General features: G+C 34.6%; 1 protein-coding gene across 7 annotated transcripts in view; it reads right to left on the reverse strand.

The window, feature by feature from the left end:
- The window catches only part of LOC127861589 (regulator of G-protein signaling 22-like), a 93,598-nt gene that overhangs the window by 37,073 nt on the left and 32,990 nt on the right, over window positions 1–23,535 (reverse strand). For 3 of the 7 annotated variants that reach the window (XM_052400205.1, XM_052400204.1, XM_052400202.1), the window contains 2 exons: window positions 21,206–21,234; window positions 90–152 (listed from right to left, as the gene is read on the reverse strand). In XM_052400205.1, coding sequence (XP_052256165.1) covers window positions 90–152; window positions 21,206–21,234 — 92 coding nt within the window. Of the gene's footprint in view, window positions 1–89; window positions 153–16,826; window positions 16,943–18,411; window positions 18,537–21,205; window positions 21,235–23,535 lie in introns of those variants that run through there. The other 4 variants (XM_052400203.1, XM_052400201.1, XM_052400207.1 and 1 more) reach the window with 2 other exon arrangements.

Consider the following 23,535-nt stretch of genomic DNA (forward strand, 5'->3'; position numbering starts at 1 on the left):
CCTGTGTGGACTGCACAGGCTAATATGGGACAACACTATGCAAATGCATTAAGCCCTGTTTTCCCAGAAGGAGGCTCATAAGTACTTACCGGTAGAGCTAGAAATATGTTGAAGTAGTCTACAAACAGCTCATCAGTCGCCAAGAAGTCCTCCTGAAAAGAAAGAATGGACGCATCAATAAATAAAATTATTGTATTTTAGTTTTAATTGCATTTTAACTCTCTAATATACAGTGTGGAACATTTAACCAGTGATCTAATCTCCTGTAAGATCAATAACATTTTAGTTGTAAAGCATGTTATGAAATCTTGTGTTTAATAGCATTTCATTTCTTCCCACTTCAATGGCAAATTAACAATATAAGACAATTTGATTCTAGTCTGGTCCAATTAGGAGAAACATAATATGTATTATGAGATTTCAAAATTCTACATAGAATTTTGTCCCTCCAAATTATTATCAAAAGCTATATCTCCGGATCATAAATCTGTATTTGACTGGCATCATGTGAAAATGTGTTTATGCCCTATGTGGCAAGCATAGCACCAGACCAGCCTGCGCATTCGCACAGTCTGGTCAGGAACGACCCTGTCCACTAATGAGACCACAAAACCTTGCGTTACTTTATAGCTGGCAGGGTTGTTCCTGACCTGCAGAAGTGCATATAAGTATAGGTATTAGCTAAAGCATATTTAACAAGGGCTGTTTGTAAAGCATGCATGCCCCCCTATATGGGCTATAAGTTGTAGAAGCAGCCATTGTGTGAATACGTTTTTGGTGGTGGTGGTGGTGGTGGTGGTGGTGGTGGTGGTGGTGGTGGTGGTGGTGGGTAGTAGTAGTGGTAGTAGTAGCAGCAGCAGCAGCAGTAGTAGTAGTAGTAGTAGTAGTAGTAGAATGCATTACAAAAATGCAGTTAGCCTTACATTTGGTAAAATTTAAATATATTACAAGGGAGGCAAATGCTGTAACAATAAATTTAAACGTATTGCATTTGTTTCCCCTGTATATAAGAAATATATAATAGTGTATTACCTCCCCTGTCCTGCTTATATTTATATAAATCAACAAAATTAAACATTAACACAATATTTAATATACAAAATATACAAAAAATCTCATATTCTGATAATATTTTTACTGATCCACTGTATTTTACTAAAAGGATGATGTTTCATTGGACTGATAATTATAGATTTAGGATTACAGACCAGTTGCTTCAGTAATATTGTTTAGAGTGTGCCCTGTTGGCCACGTATGCATTCTTGAGTTATCATTCAAAAACCATTTTATTATTTCGAGTCACCGTGACCTTGAACTTTGCCCTAGTGACCTCAAAATCAATAGGGGTCATCTGCGAGTCATGTTCAATGTACCTATGAAGTTTCATGATCCTAGGCCCAAGCGTTCATGAGTTATCGTATGACAACCACCTGGTGGACGGACCGACCGACGGACCGACCGACATGAGCAAAGCAATATACCCCCTCTTCTTCGAAGGATGGCATATATGTAACTATTTTGATCTACGCATTAAGTAACATTAATTCATTGCCTCAAACATGTGTCAGACTTTGCTCAATCAAGAACGATGACCTTTAATGGCGCATTTCCCATATATCGATGCAGAACCACAAAAATACACAGTAAACATAATTTCAAACAGTAATTTCAATCCAGATAAGAGCTATCAAATCACTGAAGCACTTTACAATCAATTTCATGAAAGGAAATAACATTACATATCAATTAACCTAACAAAAGTTGGGAAGCGCAAAGTTGGCCATTTAAATAATCATTCCGCAAAGCTGAATAAAATAACATTGACATGAATAGAATGCTACATTGGAAGGCAAAAGCCAGCCTATTATTTATGCCAAAATAGAGGGCTTTAAAAAAATAATTGTGAAGGGCATAGGCAATCAGGGCTTAAATGATAAGAGCCTTGTTCTGAGAAACTGGGCTTAATGCATGTGCGTAAAGTGTGTGGACTGCACAGGCTAATCTGGGACGACACTTCATGCACATGCATTAAGCCCAGTTTTCTCAGAACGTGGCTCAATATTATGTTGATTGAGCTGTACATGTAGACTGTAATTTTTGGGTATTGTTGAAATTAACAATTTTTCAATTGTGGTTATTTGTTTTATAGATGAAGGGAAACAGGTAATCTAGAAAATGTATTTAACCATTTCTCACTCAGAAGCAACATGAAAATGGTTATGTGCAAACAGCATAAAACCAGAACAGCCTGCGATGAACTCACAGTCTGTTCAGGTTTTATGCTGTTTGCTGCTCATCAGTATCTAAGGGTTGAAAATGAAGCCTTTAAAACTTGAATCTAGTAAGAAATTAAATTAAATTTAATTTTCTAAGGGACTACATATGCGTACAAATACGTATCTAAGTGGCAAAGGGTTAAACAATACAACATGAACATACAATGCATACTTTTTCAATTGAATATTGTGTAAAAGTATGAACATTTTCAACATTTGTTTCAAACTATCGATACTTATCCAGCCAATATAAAAATGGTAGCAAATAGACAGAATATTAAACAAATACACTATGAATTTCCAGAATAATTGATCACCATGAAATGCATGTGTTATTTGTAAGGAGACAATCAGACTAATTTGAAAAGCCCATTTCATTTCGAGCAAATAGAAATTTCACACTGGAATGTTTAGGGCATAAACCAAATATGAAATGTGGACCAACTATTGACACTGGTGTGATAGATATTTGTGTAATTGAATATAAAGCAAACATAAAATCAAATTCAAATTCTTTGCAATAATCCAGGATCAATCACAAAATGACTAATAGATATTTAATAAATGTTTACATAGGTATCCTTATGCCTTATGTTAGGTTCAAGTATATAATTGTATATTCATATCCATATGTATTTTTCAAGCATGGGTGATAGCAATAACTAATCATGTTGTAGTACCAGTATTTTTTCATTGTTACTTTCATCTTTGGTTTGGACTTGTACACATTATAATACAGCTATTGTAGTTTTGTGCTATATGTGTTTATATTTTTAAGGAAAGTGATAAAAAAGTTACTGAACGACACAATTTTAAATACACTTCATTCTGCAATATTATATTTAACACTGCAAAACAAGAATATCAGTGAAACTGATGGATGCTCCCCGATGATGCGCTTTGTCTATCTATGTGTTAATAACCACCAAAAAAAATCTATTATTAGCCTTTGTGACCTTGACCTTGACCCCAGTGACCTCAAACCTCATCAAAAGGTAGAGGTCCATGCAAGGTACCTACATGCCAAATATGAAAGAGATCGCTAAAGTATTAAAGGTGCTATGAGAAACTGTAACAAAAGTGTGACGGAAAAATCTATTATTAGCCTCGGTGACCTTGACCCCAGAGACCTCAAACCTCATCAAAAGGTAGAGGTCCATGCAAGGTACCTATATATATATATATATATATATATATATATATATATATATATATATACATGCCAAATATGAAAGAGATCGGTAAAGTATTGAAGGTGATATGAGAAACGGTAACAAAAGTGTGACGGAAGGAAGGAAGTACGGAAGGAACTTCAAACTGGCAACTATATGCTCCCCGAAAAATTTTCGGGGAGCTTAAAAATGTAACCAATATTTTTTTTCTATAACAGAATATGTTAATATAAAGTCTTTCCCTTCATGTCGGAACAGATAACAGTTTGCTTCCAAATTGAGTCACTGCCCCATCCAATAAATGCTCTGCTATCTCACATTGATTGTTAAGGGGTATTTCAACTCCACTTTTAATATTGACTTTGGCTAGCCTACGCACATTAAAAGTAAGCATTTTCAAGTCAGATGAAAGCTTTCCTTTAGAAAGGATTTAATAACATCTGAATGACCCTGCTGTTTGGAATTTAATTATCCATACATTATAAAATTCAGAATAAATGACAACTTTGACATCATTGTTAATGGTTTTAACTCAGATTCAAATCATATCTATACCATAAATACCCGTCAAAGCTTTCCAAACTCCACAGGGAAGTTTGTAGCTAAATAAAATAGATTTTTAAAATATGTTTTTTATGTCAAATGTTTAATTTAAATTTTATGTTTGAGTATACCATAAATTCTGAAAACATCTTTTAAGTTTCAGATACATTTAAAATTTGATGTACATTTAAAGTCAAACATTGGAATTGAGAATACATTTCCCACAATAATAAAAGACATGGGAAATTTTAACTGGGAAAATAAAAGAACCCTTTGCCACTTTTTAGTATTTATTTTAAATGTCATCTCATTTTTAATAAACAACTTTTATATCTGGTATTGTCTGAAATAACTTAATAATGGCCAGAAAAAAATGTTGAATAAAAACTTTACCTGAGGCGGGAATCAAACCAGGATCATATTGATTTCAAAACAAACACTCTACCTCAACACCATAGAGGCTTTAAATATCAACCATCACATACTAGAGGATATAAATATTTTTTTAATTGGACACAATTTTGGCAGTTTTTGGCATGTTTGGAGTGACAGTCATTAATAAAATGGGGTGAAATTACAAGAATTTCATTTTAGTTCTAAGACTGTAAGTTCCAGATCCATGTGCAATGTAATTATTCCAAAATATGGCTACAGTTAGAAAATTATCAATAATTTGACAGTTAACCCTTTCAGTGCGGGAACCAAATTTTGAAGGACTTTGCAAAAAGTTTGGATCCAGATGAGACGCCACAGAACGTGGCATCTCATCAGGATCCAAACTGTTTGCTATTCTGATAGTATTCTTTGAAAAAAAATGAAGAAAATGCTAATTTTAGAAATTCAGCAGACGATATTTTAGCAGACAACAAATTTCCCAGCATGCAAAGGGTTAATGCATTACATTCTCTAGGCACACGCCTCTGGGGTTAATACACTAGAGTAGTAAATTACCACCCGTCATGGTATATTGGCAGTAAAACATGGAATTCAATGCAATCCATAATTCAAATATTAATGAAAATTAATGTTTATTTGTTTGCACCTTGCCTGTGTTGTAACAAAATGTAATGTGCTTTTCTAAAGATTATTTTTTATTTGTTATTAGTAATTTATTCATTCTTTGCATTAATGATCGACAACACAATGCCATGCTCTTTGAGATTAAATATTACTGCAAACCTAATAAAGTAATAATCTTTTTGTATGCTTAACCCATATATGCCTAGCGTCTAGAAAAAAAGGCCTTGGCAAACAACGTAGACCCATATGAGACCCCGCATGATGTGGTGTCCCATCTGGGTCTGCGCTGTATGCTTAAAGGAATTTCTGTAAAAATATTCTAAATACAGAAATAAATATACTAGACATCCCTAATTTTGGAAATAAATTGATCCAATTTAGAAGGATTGGAGAGTCCACTAGGCATAAATGGATTATATTAAGCTTAGACAATTGTTTGCAACATAAAGATCCAATAAACTTCTGATATAGTCACCAAATATTCTCGTACAATAAACTAAGCAAAATTGTATGTTTATTAATGGTATTGGAACAAGTTTAACCAAATAAAATATTGCCACATGGTATTTTTTGTACAAGACCATAATTGATTAATTGATCATTACAACTTCATTGCAATGTTGATATTATTTTCATATGGATTTAAAAGGCCAGACATACACAAAAGGTGTGCCAACATCGCTTTTCTACTTCCCTGAAAATGACAACATTTACATAACCAAAAATAATGTCATTTTTTTGCGTACTTTTCAAATAGAAAATAATAAAAACACACATTCAATTCTCAAACTTAAATAAATTGTGCTAAATTATGCAGTCATAACACTTTTAAGGTATGAAATAAATAGGTTACAACACACCTATTGTGTGCCCTATACGCACAAAGGCACACATTCGGAGGCATCAGCCCTCAAATACTGCAGAAGGTGCGTCAATATGGGCCAATGGCACACCATAGCCATGTTATAACATAGAAGTATTTACAGATCACTGAAAAGTTTTGCTTACAATGCATTTTAGATCAAAGCACTCCAACAGGATCCACATGTACCAATACATAATTGCAGCGTACATTTTCAGCACCCACAAAAAAATAATAATCTAAAGTTCTAAATCTTACCAGTGTTTTGGCCTGTTCCACAATAAGATCCATGGCAACAACAATAAAATGCCAACTGACTCACAAACAAACCATGGATACTTTTTGCCAAGTACCACTTTCATAAATTCCAATTAAACATTCTGTTCACACTGTTACAAATCCATTTTGTTCTGACACATTACAAATCAAATTTCCGATTCCTATACTTGCTATTTATTAAACCACTTTGTAGCCATTAGGTTACAAAGCCTATTGAACAATATGAAATCGAGCACTGGGATCTACATGTTGAAGTAAGAAGTGTTGAGAATAATCCTTCATGAAAAGTATTGACCAAAAGTAAACGTCACTTTTCAGAAGTTAAAGTCTTTGCCAGCCATAAAAACTCTCCTAGTGGAAAGATTATTTTAAGTATTGGAGATTGGGAAATAATATTTACAATGAATATGCCAGAGAGTGTAAGATCTCAAAAAAAGAGAGACATTAATACAATTATGTAATTTATCTTGTAACCGGTTCAAACTAACAATGAACTATTGGATGTGTGTTAATCGTTCACATTGAAACTTATACTTTAATACTGATTAAAACTGATCTCTAACTAGGGATATTTAAAAGTTAATGTGCTTTTTCTTACGGTGTCTGTAATCACCTTTGCTTAATGACGTAGCTTAATGATTGTTACTGCATTATGAATGTAATAGGCATTATTAAGGCAGAAGAATTTGGAAATTTAATCGTTTGACTAATGAACTTAATAAAAATTTGTTTTCAATTAAAGGGATCTTTTCACGTTTTGGTAAATTGACAAAATTGAAAAAAGTTGTTTCAGATTCGCATTTTTTTTTGTTATGATATTTGTGAGGAAACAGTAATACTGAACAGTTACCATTGTCTAATATAGCCATTTTATGCATCTTTTGACGATTGAAAAACCTGAAAATTATAAAGCGTTGCAACGCAAAACGATTGAATAATTTGGAGAGTTCTGTTGTTGTCGTTTAATTTTGTGAAACAACGAAGACTGCTTATATAAAGTATAAAATACGTTACACGTTCATATTTGGCAGGATGGCCGAGCAGTCTAATTAGTTTTTCCTAGTGTTAACTCCAGGACTCCGGTGGTCACTGGTTCGAGTCCTGCTGCGGGCTACTTTTTTTTTTCCATTTTTTAAATTCTATTCTTAATTTTTCACTGAAGCTTTTTAGATCCAATGTTTACATTTATCAATATAAAGCATTTAATGACAAACTTCAAAACATGTCAAAATCTGTGAAAAGGCCCCTTTAACATGAGCTGTAAATCATAACTAAAATGCACTAAAATCATTAAATTACAAATAACAAAAATTCTTATGGGTACTGTAATCATATAAAAGATATTAACTGAACATGTAATTTAGATTTTTCTAATGTGTTACTTATTAAATATTATAATCTAATTAACATTTTTAGAAACGTCATTTGTATCATTGTTATTTTCAAGTTTTTTGTTTTGTAGATTCTTTAATTTGTAACTAATTTAACGTTACAAACTTATTAACATGAAAATTGATTTCTCTTTTTGTCAATCTTATGCTTTTGGTATTATGTTTTTATTAAAAGCCATTGCACAGATACACTTAAATTTGAGCAACAAGCTGTCAAAACGGGCTTTATGCATATGCGACAAGTGTCGTCCCAGATTAGCCTGTGTTGACTGCACTGGCTAATCAGGAACAAAACTTTCAGCTTAAATTGAACTTCCGTTGAAGTTTCTTAGTGTTTTATCGAAGCCGTTTTAGCATGATGCGGTGCCATGCCCTTTTTTGTAGCGCCACGCTGCCCCCTTTCAAAGCCATTTAGCGCCACACTGCACTTTCCAAAGGGTGCCGCCTTGCCCTTTCATGAGCATCTGCTGTTTTCCGTCCTCTATTGCCGCCACGTGGCTTTATTGATAACATCTTAATTGCCGTTTAACCAAACTTCTAAGCCGACTATTATCAGATTATGGCCCCAAGGCAGCGAAGATTCGCATGGTTGTGAATTCGTCATGCGAAAATAACCTGTGTGAATATTAATGGATATCGATTGTTATACCAAGCACACTAATTGGTCCGAAATGTGTACTCGTCCACGATAAAATCGTGAACAGTAACTAATCAGTGACTTGATGAAAACCTCGATGTAATCCATATGGAAATTGTGTATTTCATGCATAATTCAATTATATCAAAACTTTACTTTTAACGCATAATTAAATTAAAAAAACACCATTTGCAGTGTTCGAAATTAGCACTAGCCCAATAGCCCGCGTCAGGTTGATCTCGTTTCGGGCTACTGCATTTCCCTAGGTACTAGTGATTTTTCCAACTTTTGAAAATTAAAAATGCTCAAAAATATTATTTTCATCCATTGTTTGAACCATATCTAGCGTTTATTTAGCGTCATATCGCGTTTCCTCACCCTCCCGATTATTTTGACATGACGAGAGTTTGAATGACGATTTTTTTTTTTGATACCGTGCATTTAAAATGCGGATCTACCCAGGTTGTTCAATATGCTGTACTTTCTTAAAACCGTACAATTCTACGAATGTTTTAAAAGTCCGCCATCTTGAATTTTTAATGATCTATTGGCGAATTAAAGCATTGCAACATCATATTTTAAAAGAATATGTCAACCAAATTATATATTGATTGCGTATTTGCTTGGTTCCTTTGTACTGGTTTTCATTTTCGGCAGTCAAACAATATGCACATTTTATTTCACGTGCAAAAGACGTATCTTGATATGTTTTCGGACAGTCGTTTCAGGATACGGTATTTTATGTCGATTGTAATTTATTTTCGACGGTCTTGATAAAAACACATATATAACGATGAATACAGATTCTGTGCTACGGATGGTCTCGTTGATAATTTTTCACATTGTACTCACCAGAATTGGACCAAGAAAGACTATAAAAAAAAGAACAATAAGCTAGAGGGAGGGGACACTGCCCTTTATTCGCTTTATCATACGGCCTCAGACTCTCGGCTTAATTTTTCGCATTACAAATTTGGACAATTGACACCTAAAAATAATTTACAGACTGGATATAAACCTTTGCATCTTTACTACATGTTAGGTATTGATTGACATGTACCTTCATACATCAATATTATAATCGTATTGTGTCATTGAAATATTATAATAACATTTCCAGTTAATTGGGATGAACTGTTATTTGCAATCCTTATCAATTACACCCTACCTGCAATAAAAACTATCAAGAACTGTCAAAAATATTAACTTCTTTTAAAAACTTGTGATAAACAGTTCGGGCTAGTAAACTTTGGTTGGGGCTAGTGAAAAATTCCGTATGGTAGCCCGAACGGGCTAGTAGTTTCAAAAGTGAAATTCGCACACTGCATTTGTATCTTTATCGTTATCGTCTTTAAGATAATTAATTATTGAAAGAATTACTGTTTTGTATACTAAGTAAACCAGAAACCGTTGGAGACGGGTGATGCTCCCAAAGGTTTTTTTGGTCACAATATTGCACTATATATTCAGATAAAAGGAAACGTCTTGAGGGCACAGTAGTTGGGGGGACAAGAATATTTTTATATAAAATTTCAAAGGGCCATAACTCTGTGAAAAATCATCCGACCAGAACCCGCTGATAATATGCACATCGCCTCTTGATAGTGAAGCTTCCCATAAAGTTTCATTGAATTCCAGTCATTAGTTGCTGAGAAATAGTCCAGGGCAACAGATAAGATTTTGGGTCAATTAGTTTTCACTGGAAGCTTTTTGTAACAATTAGTTTTTTCCCTCATAACTATTTGTCAATTAGTTTTTTTTACAATTTGATAAAAACGTACATATATTTCTGGATCATATTAGCGCTTCTTTTTTGGATATTAATAATTCTCAGCAATTCTTATTAGTACTAATTGTATATTGACAAATGGATGATGGAGTCATTTTGTTTAAACCAGTTTCAACACTCCTTCCTTTCAGTCTCAGATCATACTCACATTGCCAAACCCTCTCCATCAATGACAAGCCAGTATTTCAGAATCTGTCACCACCTGCACTTTTAAATGTGATAGTATCCTCTTCACAATTTCTTTTCCCGACGGTTTGGGTCTCATAACGAATTGTAAAATATTGGGCGCGCACGCCGTTTATGAAATTTTCCTAACCCGACCGCGTTTAACAGAGAACCTTTTCCCGAACTTATTTCGGCAGAAGTAACTTTTTATATTGACACCGGCCCAAAACAGTGTCCATATGAACTAACTGAAAATATTAAGGCCGCACTAAAGGTTACAATACACTAATTATAATTTAATGCGGTATGGCGGAAAACGGAACAACTAAAACGACCTAGAAACGATTTCAATTCGTTTTCCATTTTCATAATCGTTTTCTGTACAATTGATTTTTAATTTCAATTCGTTTTCTGTCAAATACAAATCGTAAAAACGATAAAACGAACCTTATCTGTTGCCCTGAGAGCTCGGACGAGAATTGCAATATATGTACAGATTATGGAAAATTTCAAAGGGCCATAACTCTGTGAAAAATCATCTGACCATAACCCGCTGATAATATGCACATCTCTTGATAGTGAAGCTTCCCATAAAGTTTCATTGAATTCCAGTCATTAGTTGCTGAGAAATAGCCCGGACAAAAATTGTGCACAGACGGACAAATGGACGGACAGACAGACGAAGCGGCAACTATATGCTCCTCAAATTTTTTTGGGGGGAGCATAACAAAATGTGAATCGCGTATTTACGGACATATTATGCAGTTTTAAACTGCTGTGCGCACCTGTCGCTGACATCCTTTTAACAAGATGGCAGACTGTACAGAAAATAAATTCAGACTCTGCAAAAATGGCAAATAACGATCGAATTAACGACGGAGAGCATACATTTAGAAAGGGATTGATGAAATGCCAGTGATAATCGACAATGCATTACACGTTTAAGATACCAATAACATATTTATTAGTAATCTTATCAGTGGATGTATGTCACATAAATGAGTATTAGCAGTTTACTCGCAAAGTAAAAACATCTGGCCAGATTATCGTTGGAAAATGGGAAGACAAACATGGTTTCATTTATATGTTAGTGAATCTGTGTAAAATCAAATTCATATGCATATATTGCTTTATTTTGTTTGTAGTGCTGCACCGTTTACTGAAACAGCATGGAACTAAAATAGACATTGCAAGGTAAATACATTAATATTAATTCAAGTAAGTTAAATGCATCAATTACCATTATGTGTGCTTGTTTATATTTTCATTTTTTTCCCCACAACTGCCTCTGATGCGATTACATGTTTCTCTCAAAACCAGGTATTCACAGAATGTTTTTGCCCTTTTTTGCCTAAACTGTACGTTAAAATGCCCTTTTTAAAGTAATGTGCCATGCCCCTTTGCCCCCTGGGAAAAACACTATCTTCTAAATGAAAATCTGGTCTAGGCGTAAAGTGTTGTCCCTGATTAGCCTGTGCAGAGAGCAAGTTTAAGTTTAAAACAAGATATGTGTTTGTCAGAAACACTATGTCCCCTACTGCGCTGCTTTGAAGCTATATATTTGACCTTTGACCTTGAAGGATGACCTTGACATTGACCTTTTACCACTAAAATGTGCAGCTCCATGAGATACACATGCATGCCAAATATGAAGTTGCTATCTTCAATATTGCAAAAGTTATGGCAAAATGTTAAAGTTGGAGCAAACAAACAAACATACAAACCAACCAACCAACCAACCGACAGGGCAAAAACAATATGTCCCCCACTATAGAGGTGGGGGACATAAAAACACTTGCCAACATGAAACTTTTGAATTAAGCAAGAGCGAAGTTGCAAACTGTGATTATATTTATTGGTGTCAGTTTGAAAGCAATGTTTTGTGTTGCAAATCTATGAATTTTTTCTATATGTACTCATACCAAGTAACAATCAAATACATTTGTAGGCCCAAGAAGTTCCGAACAATTGCTCCAGACACAGAATTGTTCCAGAAGGATGCATGAACAACGAGAGGGATTACTAGAGCTTTGTCACAGACATGATGAATACCCCCACATGATGCATTGACACAGAATATTTTGCATGTTGTCTTCACATAAAACAGCGGACACCATACTCAATGTTTATAACGCACTAAGTGACCCCATGACCTAGTTTTTGACCCAGCATGGCCCATGTTTGAACTTTACCTACACATCATCTAGATTCAACTTCTGACCAAGTTTGGTGAAGCTCGGATGAAAACCACTTGAATTAGAGAGCAGACACCATGCTGAATGTTGAAAAGGCACTAAGTGACCCCACGACCTAGTTTTGGACCCGGCATGGCCCATATTCGAACTTGACCAAGACATCATCTAGATACAACATCTTACCAAGTTTGGTGAAGATCTGATGAAAACAACTTGAATTAGAGAGCGGACACTTAATACGGACCGACCGACAGACAGACCAAACAACAGACAAGCTCACTCCTATAGTCCCCCATAAACTTTGTGGGTGTATAATAACATGGTCAATATGAATTCAACCCATTAATGAGAAAAAAAAAATTCACTTTCAAATATTGTGCAAATTTTATAAGTTTAATCAGTATCAAACAATACTTAAATATAAATCAAGCTACACACATTTTATATAAATACACATTATATTGTAACGGTTTCGTGCCGTCGGTAAATACTGTTTCCTTTCTATCAACCAGGTAGTTACTAGTTTATTAAAATGATATTAGTCTGTGAATAGATGTCTTCCAGAATAAAGAAATGAAAACAGTGAGACTTAATTTATTTACACTTCTCAAAATATACCAACATGAAACAACAAATGTATAAGAATATAATATAGTTACATTTTGTCCGACATCCCAGTTCTTTCTTGTTATTATTATTATTAAAGGTTTTTAAAGTTTAAATAATTTTGGAAGTTGTGTGGCCGAAAAGTTGAATGTCCTAAGTCGTCTGCGGCGCGTCTTTTATATGGATGCCCCTTGATACAATTCCTCAGACTCCGTAAACGGTTATGCGACAGCTCCGACCAATCAGAATGCTCGAATCGCCGATTTGAACCACTGACATCCAATCAAATATGCACGCTAAAATGAACTCTTCAAAACGCTTCCGCACATCAGGAAATAGTTTCAAATGTTATATCTGTGCTTATCAATCAAATGACAATAACTTGAAATAAAACAGTAGCAAATCGTTAGCATTAATACAATAAAACATAGTTTACTGTAACCTTTAACTATATGGCACAGTCTTTTGCTAAAATCACAAATATCTTTTTATGACGTCACAAGCATGGTCGACACTGTTTATGAGTGACAAGGAAGTGTTATTCTTTATGGAATTACAATCATAGGAACGAGGATTAATAACTAAAGTTGTGAGTAACATTTAAGGATTATAAGGATTAAGATGTAGATAAAATGATATATGCATGAAACCTCAGTAAACTGTTCAACATGCACATGTCGTGTAATTCAACGAACTGTCAGAATCTGTCAACATTCGGTGAGTAGGTCTTTGCCCATATCTTAGATAATGTTACATGTTATGAAACCTTATTATTAGTTTTGCTTAGGATTACTTGTAGTCCATTATATTACACTATTATTATGGTTATGTTTAATGAAAAAGAGATGTGTTCGTCAGAAAAACAATGCCCCCTATTGCGCCACTTTGAAATAAAATAAAAAAATACCTTTGACCTTGAAGGATGACCTTGACCTTGAACTTCCACCACTCAAAATGTGCAGCTTCATGAGAACGCTGCTTTGATTTTTTTTTTGATTTTTTTTACCTTTGACCTTGAAGGAAGACCTTGACCTTGAAATTCCACCACTCAAAATGTGCAGCTTCATGAGATACACATGCATGCCAAATATCAAGTTGCTATCTTCAATATTGCAAAAGTTATGGCCAACGTTAAAGTTTTTTTTCGGACAGACGGACAGACTGACATACTGACTGACACACTGACGGACAGTTCAACTGCTATATGCCACCCTACTGGGGGCATAAAAATGTTCTTAAAGGAATGGTTATTTAGATGGCTTTGATAAGCTAAACTTTGCATTCAGTTTTTCTTCCAATTGTGGCATGTACATTTAATTTTATCAGGATTGGAATAAATAGATTGTAATCTAATAGCATTTCCTTTCTTCAAGGGAGACAATCTAAAATTAAACTACTTCTTTTTAATCACTAGTAACATACCTTAGATATTGTTGATCCTTTAATTCGAACATCAGTGAATTTGCAGCATTCTGTCAAGTGGTTTAATATTTAATGTTCAATAAATCTGTGTTGCTTCTTTAGATACTCATTTAATCACCTAAATTTCCAAAATTCCCTGTTTATTATATCCCCAAAACACATAATGGACTACTATGTGAATGACATAATACTGTTCACACTTCTAATAATCATTTGTTGTATTTATAAATATAACTTTTATTTGTAATAAATTATAAAGTAAATCTATATTATTGTTTTTTCATCCTACTGCATTGCATAACGTAGTCTATTTTTAACAGAATTTGTTATGTACTACAGAATTAACAATTATTTATTATCCCATGCTGAATTGTATATACCAGTATACATTTTTAGCATCACTTTATTTGATTCTTTTATTTTATTCCTTTTTGACATCAACAAAAAATCAAGCAATGAACGTTTAAGTTTTCCACCTAATCCTCACACACAATTTTGAACAAGGTTTACTCAGTAAGTAACACTAAGAATATGTCACAGACACTGCATGGTTTGTCCTCTGGTGATACTAGGAATATGTCACAGACACTGGTTTGACCTCTGGTGACACTAGGAATATGTCACAGACACTGGTTTGTCCTCTGGTGACACTAGGAATATGTCACAGACACTGGTTTAACCTCTGGTAACACAGAGAAAATGTCACAGACACTGATGCACCCTCCACAATTTTTTGGAAACACACAAATCTACTACATATTCTACAGAAGACAAAAAAGGAAAAGGGCCATAACTCAGCCAAAACTTGTCGCAGTTAACATTCCTTTCTTTACAATCATATACAGTCATATTAAGGTCATTTAAGTGTGAAGTGTTCAAGAAAGATCAAGAGTATATCAGGTTTCAGGATCATATCATGCAAATTTTAAGCATTTCGTTAAACAAGAGCTCCGCAGTTAAGAACAGATGCCCAAAAACAGGACCTTGACACCCATCACTCAATCCTTTGATGACATATCACATGGAAACCAATTTAACGCTTTGTCCCAGTGACCTTGAACTTTGAACAAGTGCACATGCCAATGCATATGTGAAGTATAAAGCCAATTTGTCAATTCATTGATGAGTTATTGATCGGATACTATTTTTACACTAATTGTGACCATGAGCTTTGACCTAGTGACCCCAATTTTGATAGGGGTCATCCAATGTCCAAGGCCAATGCACATTTGAAGTATCAAGCCAATAAGTCAATTTGTTGACGACTTGTTGATGGGAAACAAACTGGTCTACCAACAGACTTACCGACCAACATCCAGCAAAACAAGATCTTTGTTTGTGAAACACAATGCCTCCTACTGCACTTAGAAGTCATATATTTGACCGTTGACCTTGAAGGATGACCTTGACCTTTCACCACTCACAATGTGCAGCTCAATGAGATACACATGCATGCCGAATATCAAGTTGCTATCTTCAATAATGCAAAAGATATAACCAAGGTTAAAGTTTTGGGACAGAATGACAGACAGACCAAAAACAATATACCCCCGATCATTCGATCCAAGGGTATAAAATTATACCCACTCTTCTTTGAAAGGGGGCACAATTAAATTTTTGGTATACACGTGTTAGTTTATTATACTAGTTATTTTTTAACTATACATACACACAGGGATTCCCTTAGATAGATCAGGGCTCTCCCTGGCTTAACATTTTCTTGCACCAAAATTACCTTAAAACATAGTAATTATATTATTTTTGGATTGTATGCAGTTTATGAAGATAAAGCTGTAGCCAAATACAGTTTTCTTGACATATCATCAATGTCAATCAATTAACTGATTTTAATCGCACGATAATAAAGTAGACCAAATGGTCACTGTATTGCCAATGCTATTTGATTCAATTATATGTACTAGGTTGCAACTGAGGACACATGAGACAAAACAGATTTGTTGGTAATCATATTCTTTGCTGAATTAGCATTAGCATTAAGCTGCAGTTAAATGCTGTAATATTTATTTGAACCTGGGCAAGAGACAACATGAACTTTATAAAAATATTGACATTAATACAAAGTTTTACTGATTGTATTTGCATTGTTTAACTATCTGACTTTTAAACTTGTTTAACATATTTGTGTCTAATAATTACCTTAAAGCTAGACACTTTGAAACATCTGCATTATTTTGCAACTTAAGGCTTGTTACATTCGAATCACAAAACAAGAGCTATTTCCATACAACATGGTCCTATTGGAGTTTGCAATATATAGAATGGATGTCAGTTAGCTACATGAATTTTATTAAACATTTGTAAGACAGAACGTTTTTACTTGGAGATCAATAACTTCTGTGAATCATGTGTTCCATGGTAAATATTTTGTTTTACAATTAATTAAAACAAATACAGTACATAGACAATGAATTACACCTTAAAATGCAGCATAAATGTTCTAAAGCGTACAATGTTCGAATACCATGGGGAGGGGACACCCATCCATTGCCCAGCAAGACCTCCCTTCACACTTTCCTGGGAAAATACATCACATAACATCAGTACTGTGAATTATAATAAAATACAGGAAGTGATGTCAACGTCATACAGTGATGTAACATCGTTTGGCGGAAAAAAATAAACATATATGCAATGTCATACAAAATTCTAACATCATATTACATCAGGCCTATTATTTCTTCTTTTTTTTAAAATACAGACAACCAACTCAGGTGCAGTTTCTTTCTTGAAGCTCACAAATGTCATTCAAATAAATCAATACATTTCAAATCAAACACTGCTCAACAATCTAGCTACCGAAATATCTCACTTCACTAATAATTTACGATCATTTAAGCCTGTTATATAACAATAAAGTGTAAATAGACAGGTCTTTGGCATATTATTTACAGTCAACACAAGTTTTTGTACTACAATTCACTATCTTTTATCGTTTTTCAACAAGCTTCAATGGTTGTGTAAATAGCGTTATAATGACTAGACTTGAATTCGTTTCAATCGCTGGGGATTGAAATCAAGTTCTAAATCAAGATTCTGATATAAATTAAATATCAAGCTCTCAAGATCTCCAAATGATTCGATCTGCAAATACAATGGTGGCAAACTGTTCAAACGATACAAAATAAGGTTACTTTGCCACAGAGTCGAGAACTTAACAGCAGATTGGGTATCATTTTTATCGATGCAATCTAAGTAAAATATTTAGGGTAAAAACATCCTTATTGCCAAATATAAAGGGTCACTTTTAAACTAAGAACTTTCAATACAAATGTACAAATAAACCAGAAATTCTTGTTAGATAGACTCATGTCAAATATGTACATTTCATTGTACTTTATCTTGCCGATGTTCCATTAAATTTGGTTTTGAAAGTTTGCCGAGTTTTGCTTGTTTGTCCAGTATGATGCTGCAAGTCACAAGCCTGCTAGCGGGTGCCAAGGTTTGAGTAACCATGTTGACTATGCTTTTTATTTGATCACTTGATTGTCTCCAAGAACATCACTGTTAATTAACAATAAAACTTACAATTTGCATCCATTTTGGGGCATTGGAAATCTATGCTTTAACAATTACTGTGAATTTCAACAAGGTGACGTGAATTGAGCATCATCAAAATTAAACGGCCTTTTTATGGAACAGTTACTCCCTTCTAGGATATAATCAATCTTCAGTATTTAATAAATTATTGGATTAAATCAATTGGCAAGAGAAAGATGAGCCTCCCACAGGGCTATAGATAACAGGCGTATTTGCGTTATTACGCAATTAAAATAACAAAAATCGAAATTAATTTCTAAATAAAGCATACAAAAATGCAAATACAAATTTAACTAGAAATGGCGCGGCAGAGGCTGACGCGTATCCCCACGCCGCATGTTTGACCCAGGGGCGCCCCAGGGTTGGTAATGGGGCCATGCATAGTTGAGATTGACCGTATTGTCATAAGAGATGTTCAGTATAAATTTGAAGTAATTTGGTGTAGAAATGAAGAAGTTAATGTAAAATAACCTAAAAAATGAGTGAAAATCTATACCCTAATTTCTCCTCCTCATCCTGCTCTCCTAACAAATCTAATACTGAATCAACTTCACCGACGTCCGTTATGTACATGTCATCCTCATTGGAATGACTTATGAGATGGCTGAACATGCTCTCCTATAGCCAATCTTCTTGATCCTGTTTTGGAAAAGTTATGTTTTGAGGTTAAATGGTTGACTAAATAGTAGCGTCTCAGAAATTTTCTGTCACAATCTTGTACACAACAATAAAAATTTTGAATTTCATGTATGTCTTTGATGTGCCTGTTAAAGTCCATCTTGCTTTAAATTGTTTCTCACATTTTTCCCACTTGAACATTTTGACAGATTTTCAGTAATGAGTCTAAAAGTGTAATTGAACAAATTGAAAGTTTCAGTTCTTTTATAGATTCTTGAGGCTCTATTCCATGAGTTTCTCATGCTTTTTATGCTTGACTGCATTCTATCTCTTCTCTCATATACAGGTGCCCCTTTGCGCCAATATTTTATAATCCCTTGTATAAACATTAGATGGATGAGCTAAACTATTTCACAGATGAGTTAACACAAACAATTGACTACTTAATACATCTCTGCGCCACTACTGTGTAACTCTATATGTGTTTTCAATACACAAGCTTCATTGTTTAAAAAAAATTCCTTTGTCCGATGAAAATGCTTGCACTTCTTCTGATTGGGTAGATAACCACATAATAGATTTCAAAATCTAAACGCGGACCCTTAGTTCAAGGTCAAGGTCACAGTGGTAAAAAATTTCATGCGCATGGAAAGGTCTTGTCGAGATACACATGCGTACCAAATATGAAAGCAATATCTGAAGGGACACAGTAGTTATGAGCCTTTTTCGAATCGCAGTCGCAGATTTCGAAACCTGAAAACTGACCCCAAGTTCAAGGTCAAGGTCACAGGGGTCAAAATTTGTATGCGCATGAAAAGGTGTTGTCCAGATACACATGCATACTAAATATGAAAGCAATATCTGAAGGGACACAGTAGTTCTGAGTCTTTTTCAAATCGTGGTGGCAGATTTCGAAACCTAAAAACTGACCCAAAGTTCAAGGTCAAGGTCACAGGGGTCAAAAATTTTATGCGCATGGATAGATGTTGTCTGGATACACATGCATACCAAATATGAAAGCAATATCTGAAGGGACACAGTAGTTATGAGCCTTTTTCAAATTGCGGTCGCAGGAAAATCTCTGACCCGGCCCCGCCCCAACCCCCATTACTTTTGACCCAGGGGTCAGATCAAAATTTCGTCACTGTCACCGTCGCACATATGCTCATAGCTACCATGTATGTAAGTTTTAAGGTTCTAGTGCTAATAGTGTAGGAGGAGCAGGTGGCCAGGACGGACGGACGAACAGACAGACCGACATCAGCACAATATCCCCACTTTTTCTCCGAAAAGCGTGGGGATAATAACGTAATTCCCGTGAAAAACCTTGCGTCACAAAACGCAATTCTTACGAAAACCGGGTGTATTTTTTAGACTGGTTATTTTCCGTACAAAAATGTGCTGGATAGTTTATATGAAAAAAAGAAGGCAGTCTTTCCTGCGATTATCGATCTTTGGGGTATTATTGTAATTTTTCGTAGATCCGTCTGATTTCTACTTTCATTTTCAAGGTATTCAACTCAAAATGACCTGAAAACGGGGTGCATCGCTTTGAACAGTCAATTGTGCAGCGATTTTCACCAACTGGGTCTTATTGAACGCAAAAAATGAATGAACTTTGATAAGAAATTTCAGGGTTTTTTTTTCCACTTTTTGGGAAGATAGCCCATGGCTTTGGAATTGGGAATTTTATCGGCATTTTCATGAAATTGGGAAAATAAATTCATTAGCCTTTTTTTCCACACGAAAAGTCCACTAATTAGGGAAATACTAAATTTGATTTAACTCTTTACAATCATTCAAATTAAAAGAAAAAAATCATATAAAACTTTGTTAGATGTAATTGAATTTAAATTGAGATAAAATACACATAAGACTTATTTCTAAAAAAAAAAAAAAAAAAAAAATTTTTTTTTTTTTTTTTGAAATTGGGAATTTTTTGCCACATTTTGGGAAAAAAGTATACTTTTTGGGATTGGGAACATAGCCGAATTTCGGCTATAAAATCGGGCCAAAAAAAACCCTGAATTTAGTAATTGTTTGTTGTTATGTACAGGTACATTTTTGAATTCCATTTGTATAAATAATATAGTAACCTTAGTATTTTTTTATTATAGTATATATGTCATTCCCTAAATTACCCAATTGAGTTAAAAAAACCAGGGTTCAAACTTCAAAAACCCAATTAAGCTCAAAAGTAGGGGGTGAATTTTTTTGCTAAAACTCTATTGAATTTTCACAAACCCTTTTGTTGTAAAAAACAGGGGGTGAATTACCCAATATACCCCAAAAGGGCCACAATTCTGTGGTTATATAATGTCGACAATTTAATTTGGTCATTTTATTATGCCTTAATATACTGAAATAAAGTGTTAGCTTTTGATGCTTTTCCTAATTTTAACAGTCATCAAGTAGATACAAATGTATGTTTTTTATTTCTGTAAACAACTGCCTTTGTTTGGAAACTTACAAAAATGACTCATATATAGATTTATTCTATCTCAGACTCCACTTAAAATAACAACAAATTAAAATCCTTATAACAGTTAAGTTTGGATTTTCAAAATTGGTTAAATATTCAAGATTCAGACAACATTTGTATCCATGGAGATTGTTGTTCCATGAGCAGTTCTATGTACATGTATCAATACAGAAGAAATCACAACACTTACCACTTCATCGAAGTCTACCTCTATCGGATCTGAAAAAAAGAGTAGTCAAGGTAACAATGGAAATCATCAATAAATTGCATGAATAAAAGTTTGTATTTCATTAAGTCAACAAGAAAGGCTAAAATAATTATAGATCGCAAAGATGAACCTATAAATGTGAACACTTTTCGCATAAATTACACACTTGAAGCATTACTTGTTGCATCCACACTTAACCCATTTATGCCTAGCGTTTAGAAAAAAGGCCTTGGCAAACAGCGTAAACCAAGATGAGATGCCGCATGATGCGGCGTCTCATCAGGGTCTGCGCTGTTTGCTAAAAGGAATTTCTAAAAGAAATATTCTAAATATAGAAACAAGAGGGCCATGATGGCCCTGTATCGCTCCACTGCTGAAAAAAAGGCTGAAACAAATATTCTCGGCATGTGAAAATACTTAAATATAGGCCCTATTTAAGCACATGTACACTTTTGTGACCCCCTGGGCTGGGTCAAATTTAACCCCAGGGGCATAATTCGAACAAATTTGGTAGAGGACTATTAGATGTCACTACATACCAAATTTAATAGCCCTAGGCCGGATGGTTATGGACAAGAAGATTTTTGAAGTTTTCACAAAATAGGCCTTATATAAGAATATGTTCAATTTTGTGACCCCCCGGGGCAGGGTCAAGTTTGACCCAAGGGATAAAATTTGAACAAATTTGGGAGAGGACTATTAGATGTCACTACATACCAAATTTGATAGCCCTAGGCCCGATGGTTATGGACAAGAATATTTTTTAAGTTTCACAAAATAGGCCTTATATAAGCATATGTTCAATTTTGTGACCCCCTGGGGCAGGGTCAAATTTGACCCCAGGAGCATAATTTGAACAAACTTGGTAGAGAACTATAATATTTCACCACATACCAAATTTGGTAGCCCTAGACCCAATGGTTATGGACAAGATGCTTTTTAAAGTTTTCACAAAATAAGCACTTTATAAGCATATATTCAATTTTGTGACCCCGGGGCAGTTTCAAATTTGACCCCAGGGGCATTATAATTTGAACAAACTAAGAAGAGAACTATTACATGTCACTACATACCATATTTTGTAGCCCTATGCCATACGGTTATAGACAAGAAGATTTTTAAAGTTTTCACAAAAAAAAGGCCTTATATAAGCATATGTTCAATTGTGTTACCCTCGGGGCAGGGTCAAACTTGATCCCAGGGGCATAATTTGAACAAAATTGGTAGAGGACTATAAGATGCCACTACATACCAAATTTGGTAGCCTTAGGCCCAATGGTTATGGACACGAAGATTTTTGAAGTTTTCACAAAATAGACCCTATATAAGCAATGTTCAATTTTGTGACCCCCGGGGCAGGGTCAAATTTGACCCCAGGGGCATAATTTGAACAAATTTGGTAGAGGACTATTAGATGTCTCTACATACCAAATTTGATAGCCCTAGGACCAATGGTTATGGAAGAGAGATTTTGAAAGTTTACACAAAATAGGCCTTATATAAGCAAATGTTCAATTGTGTTTCCCTCGGGGCAGGGTCAAATTTAACCCCAGGGGCATAATTTGAACAAATTTGAAAGAGGTTCACCCCAGGAACATTCCTGAGAAATTTCATCAGAATTGGACCAGTAGTTTAGGAGATGTTTAAAGGAAAAATTAACGCATGTACGCACAACGGACACAGGACCATGACATAAGCCCCGCTGGCCTTTGGCCAGTGGACATGGTGGAGCTAATAAATATACTAGACATCCCTAATTTTGGGAAAAAATTGATCCAATTTAGAAGGATGGGAGAGTCCACTAGGCATAAATGGGTTAAGCAGAAACAAAAATCAGATTATAAGCCCTTGTTATCTTGACCTTTGACCAATACAACTCAAAGTTCCTTTCCATCCATTCCATCCAGGTGACCACCATACAACATGCATTATTGTAGGTCAAAGTGTTAGACATAATGCGGAACCAACCAGGTCACTATTTCATGTTACCAGCCCCTGTTACCTTGACCTGTTGACCTCACTATCTGAAGGCATCTTTCTTTTATCATAAGTTATCACCATACCAATTTGCCTAGATCTACATTTTTCATTACATCTTTAATACAAGCGTCCGTAACCTTGACCTATAGACCTAAAATCAATACGTGCCTTCCTTTCCTCCAAAGTAACTATCATACCAATTCCCATGGTTGTAAAGGAAAGCGTTCTCTTCATACCGTGTGGAAACAAAGTCTATAGACTGTATGATAAATATTTGCCACTTTCAAACAACATGCATTGAAAGACTATTCATACACACTATCAAACTTTCA

Source organism: Dreissena polymorpha, chromosome 16 (assembly GCF_020536995.1).
Source record: "Dreissena polymorpha isolate Duluth1 chromosome 16, UMN_Dpol_1.0, whole genome shotgun sequence".
Lineage (NCBI taxonomy): Eukaryota > Metazoa > Mollusca > Bivalvia > Myida > Dreissenidae > Dreissena > Dreissena polymorpha.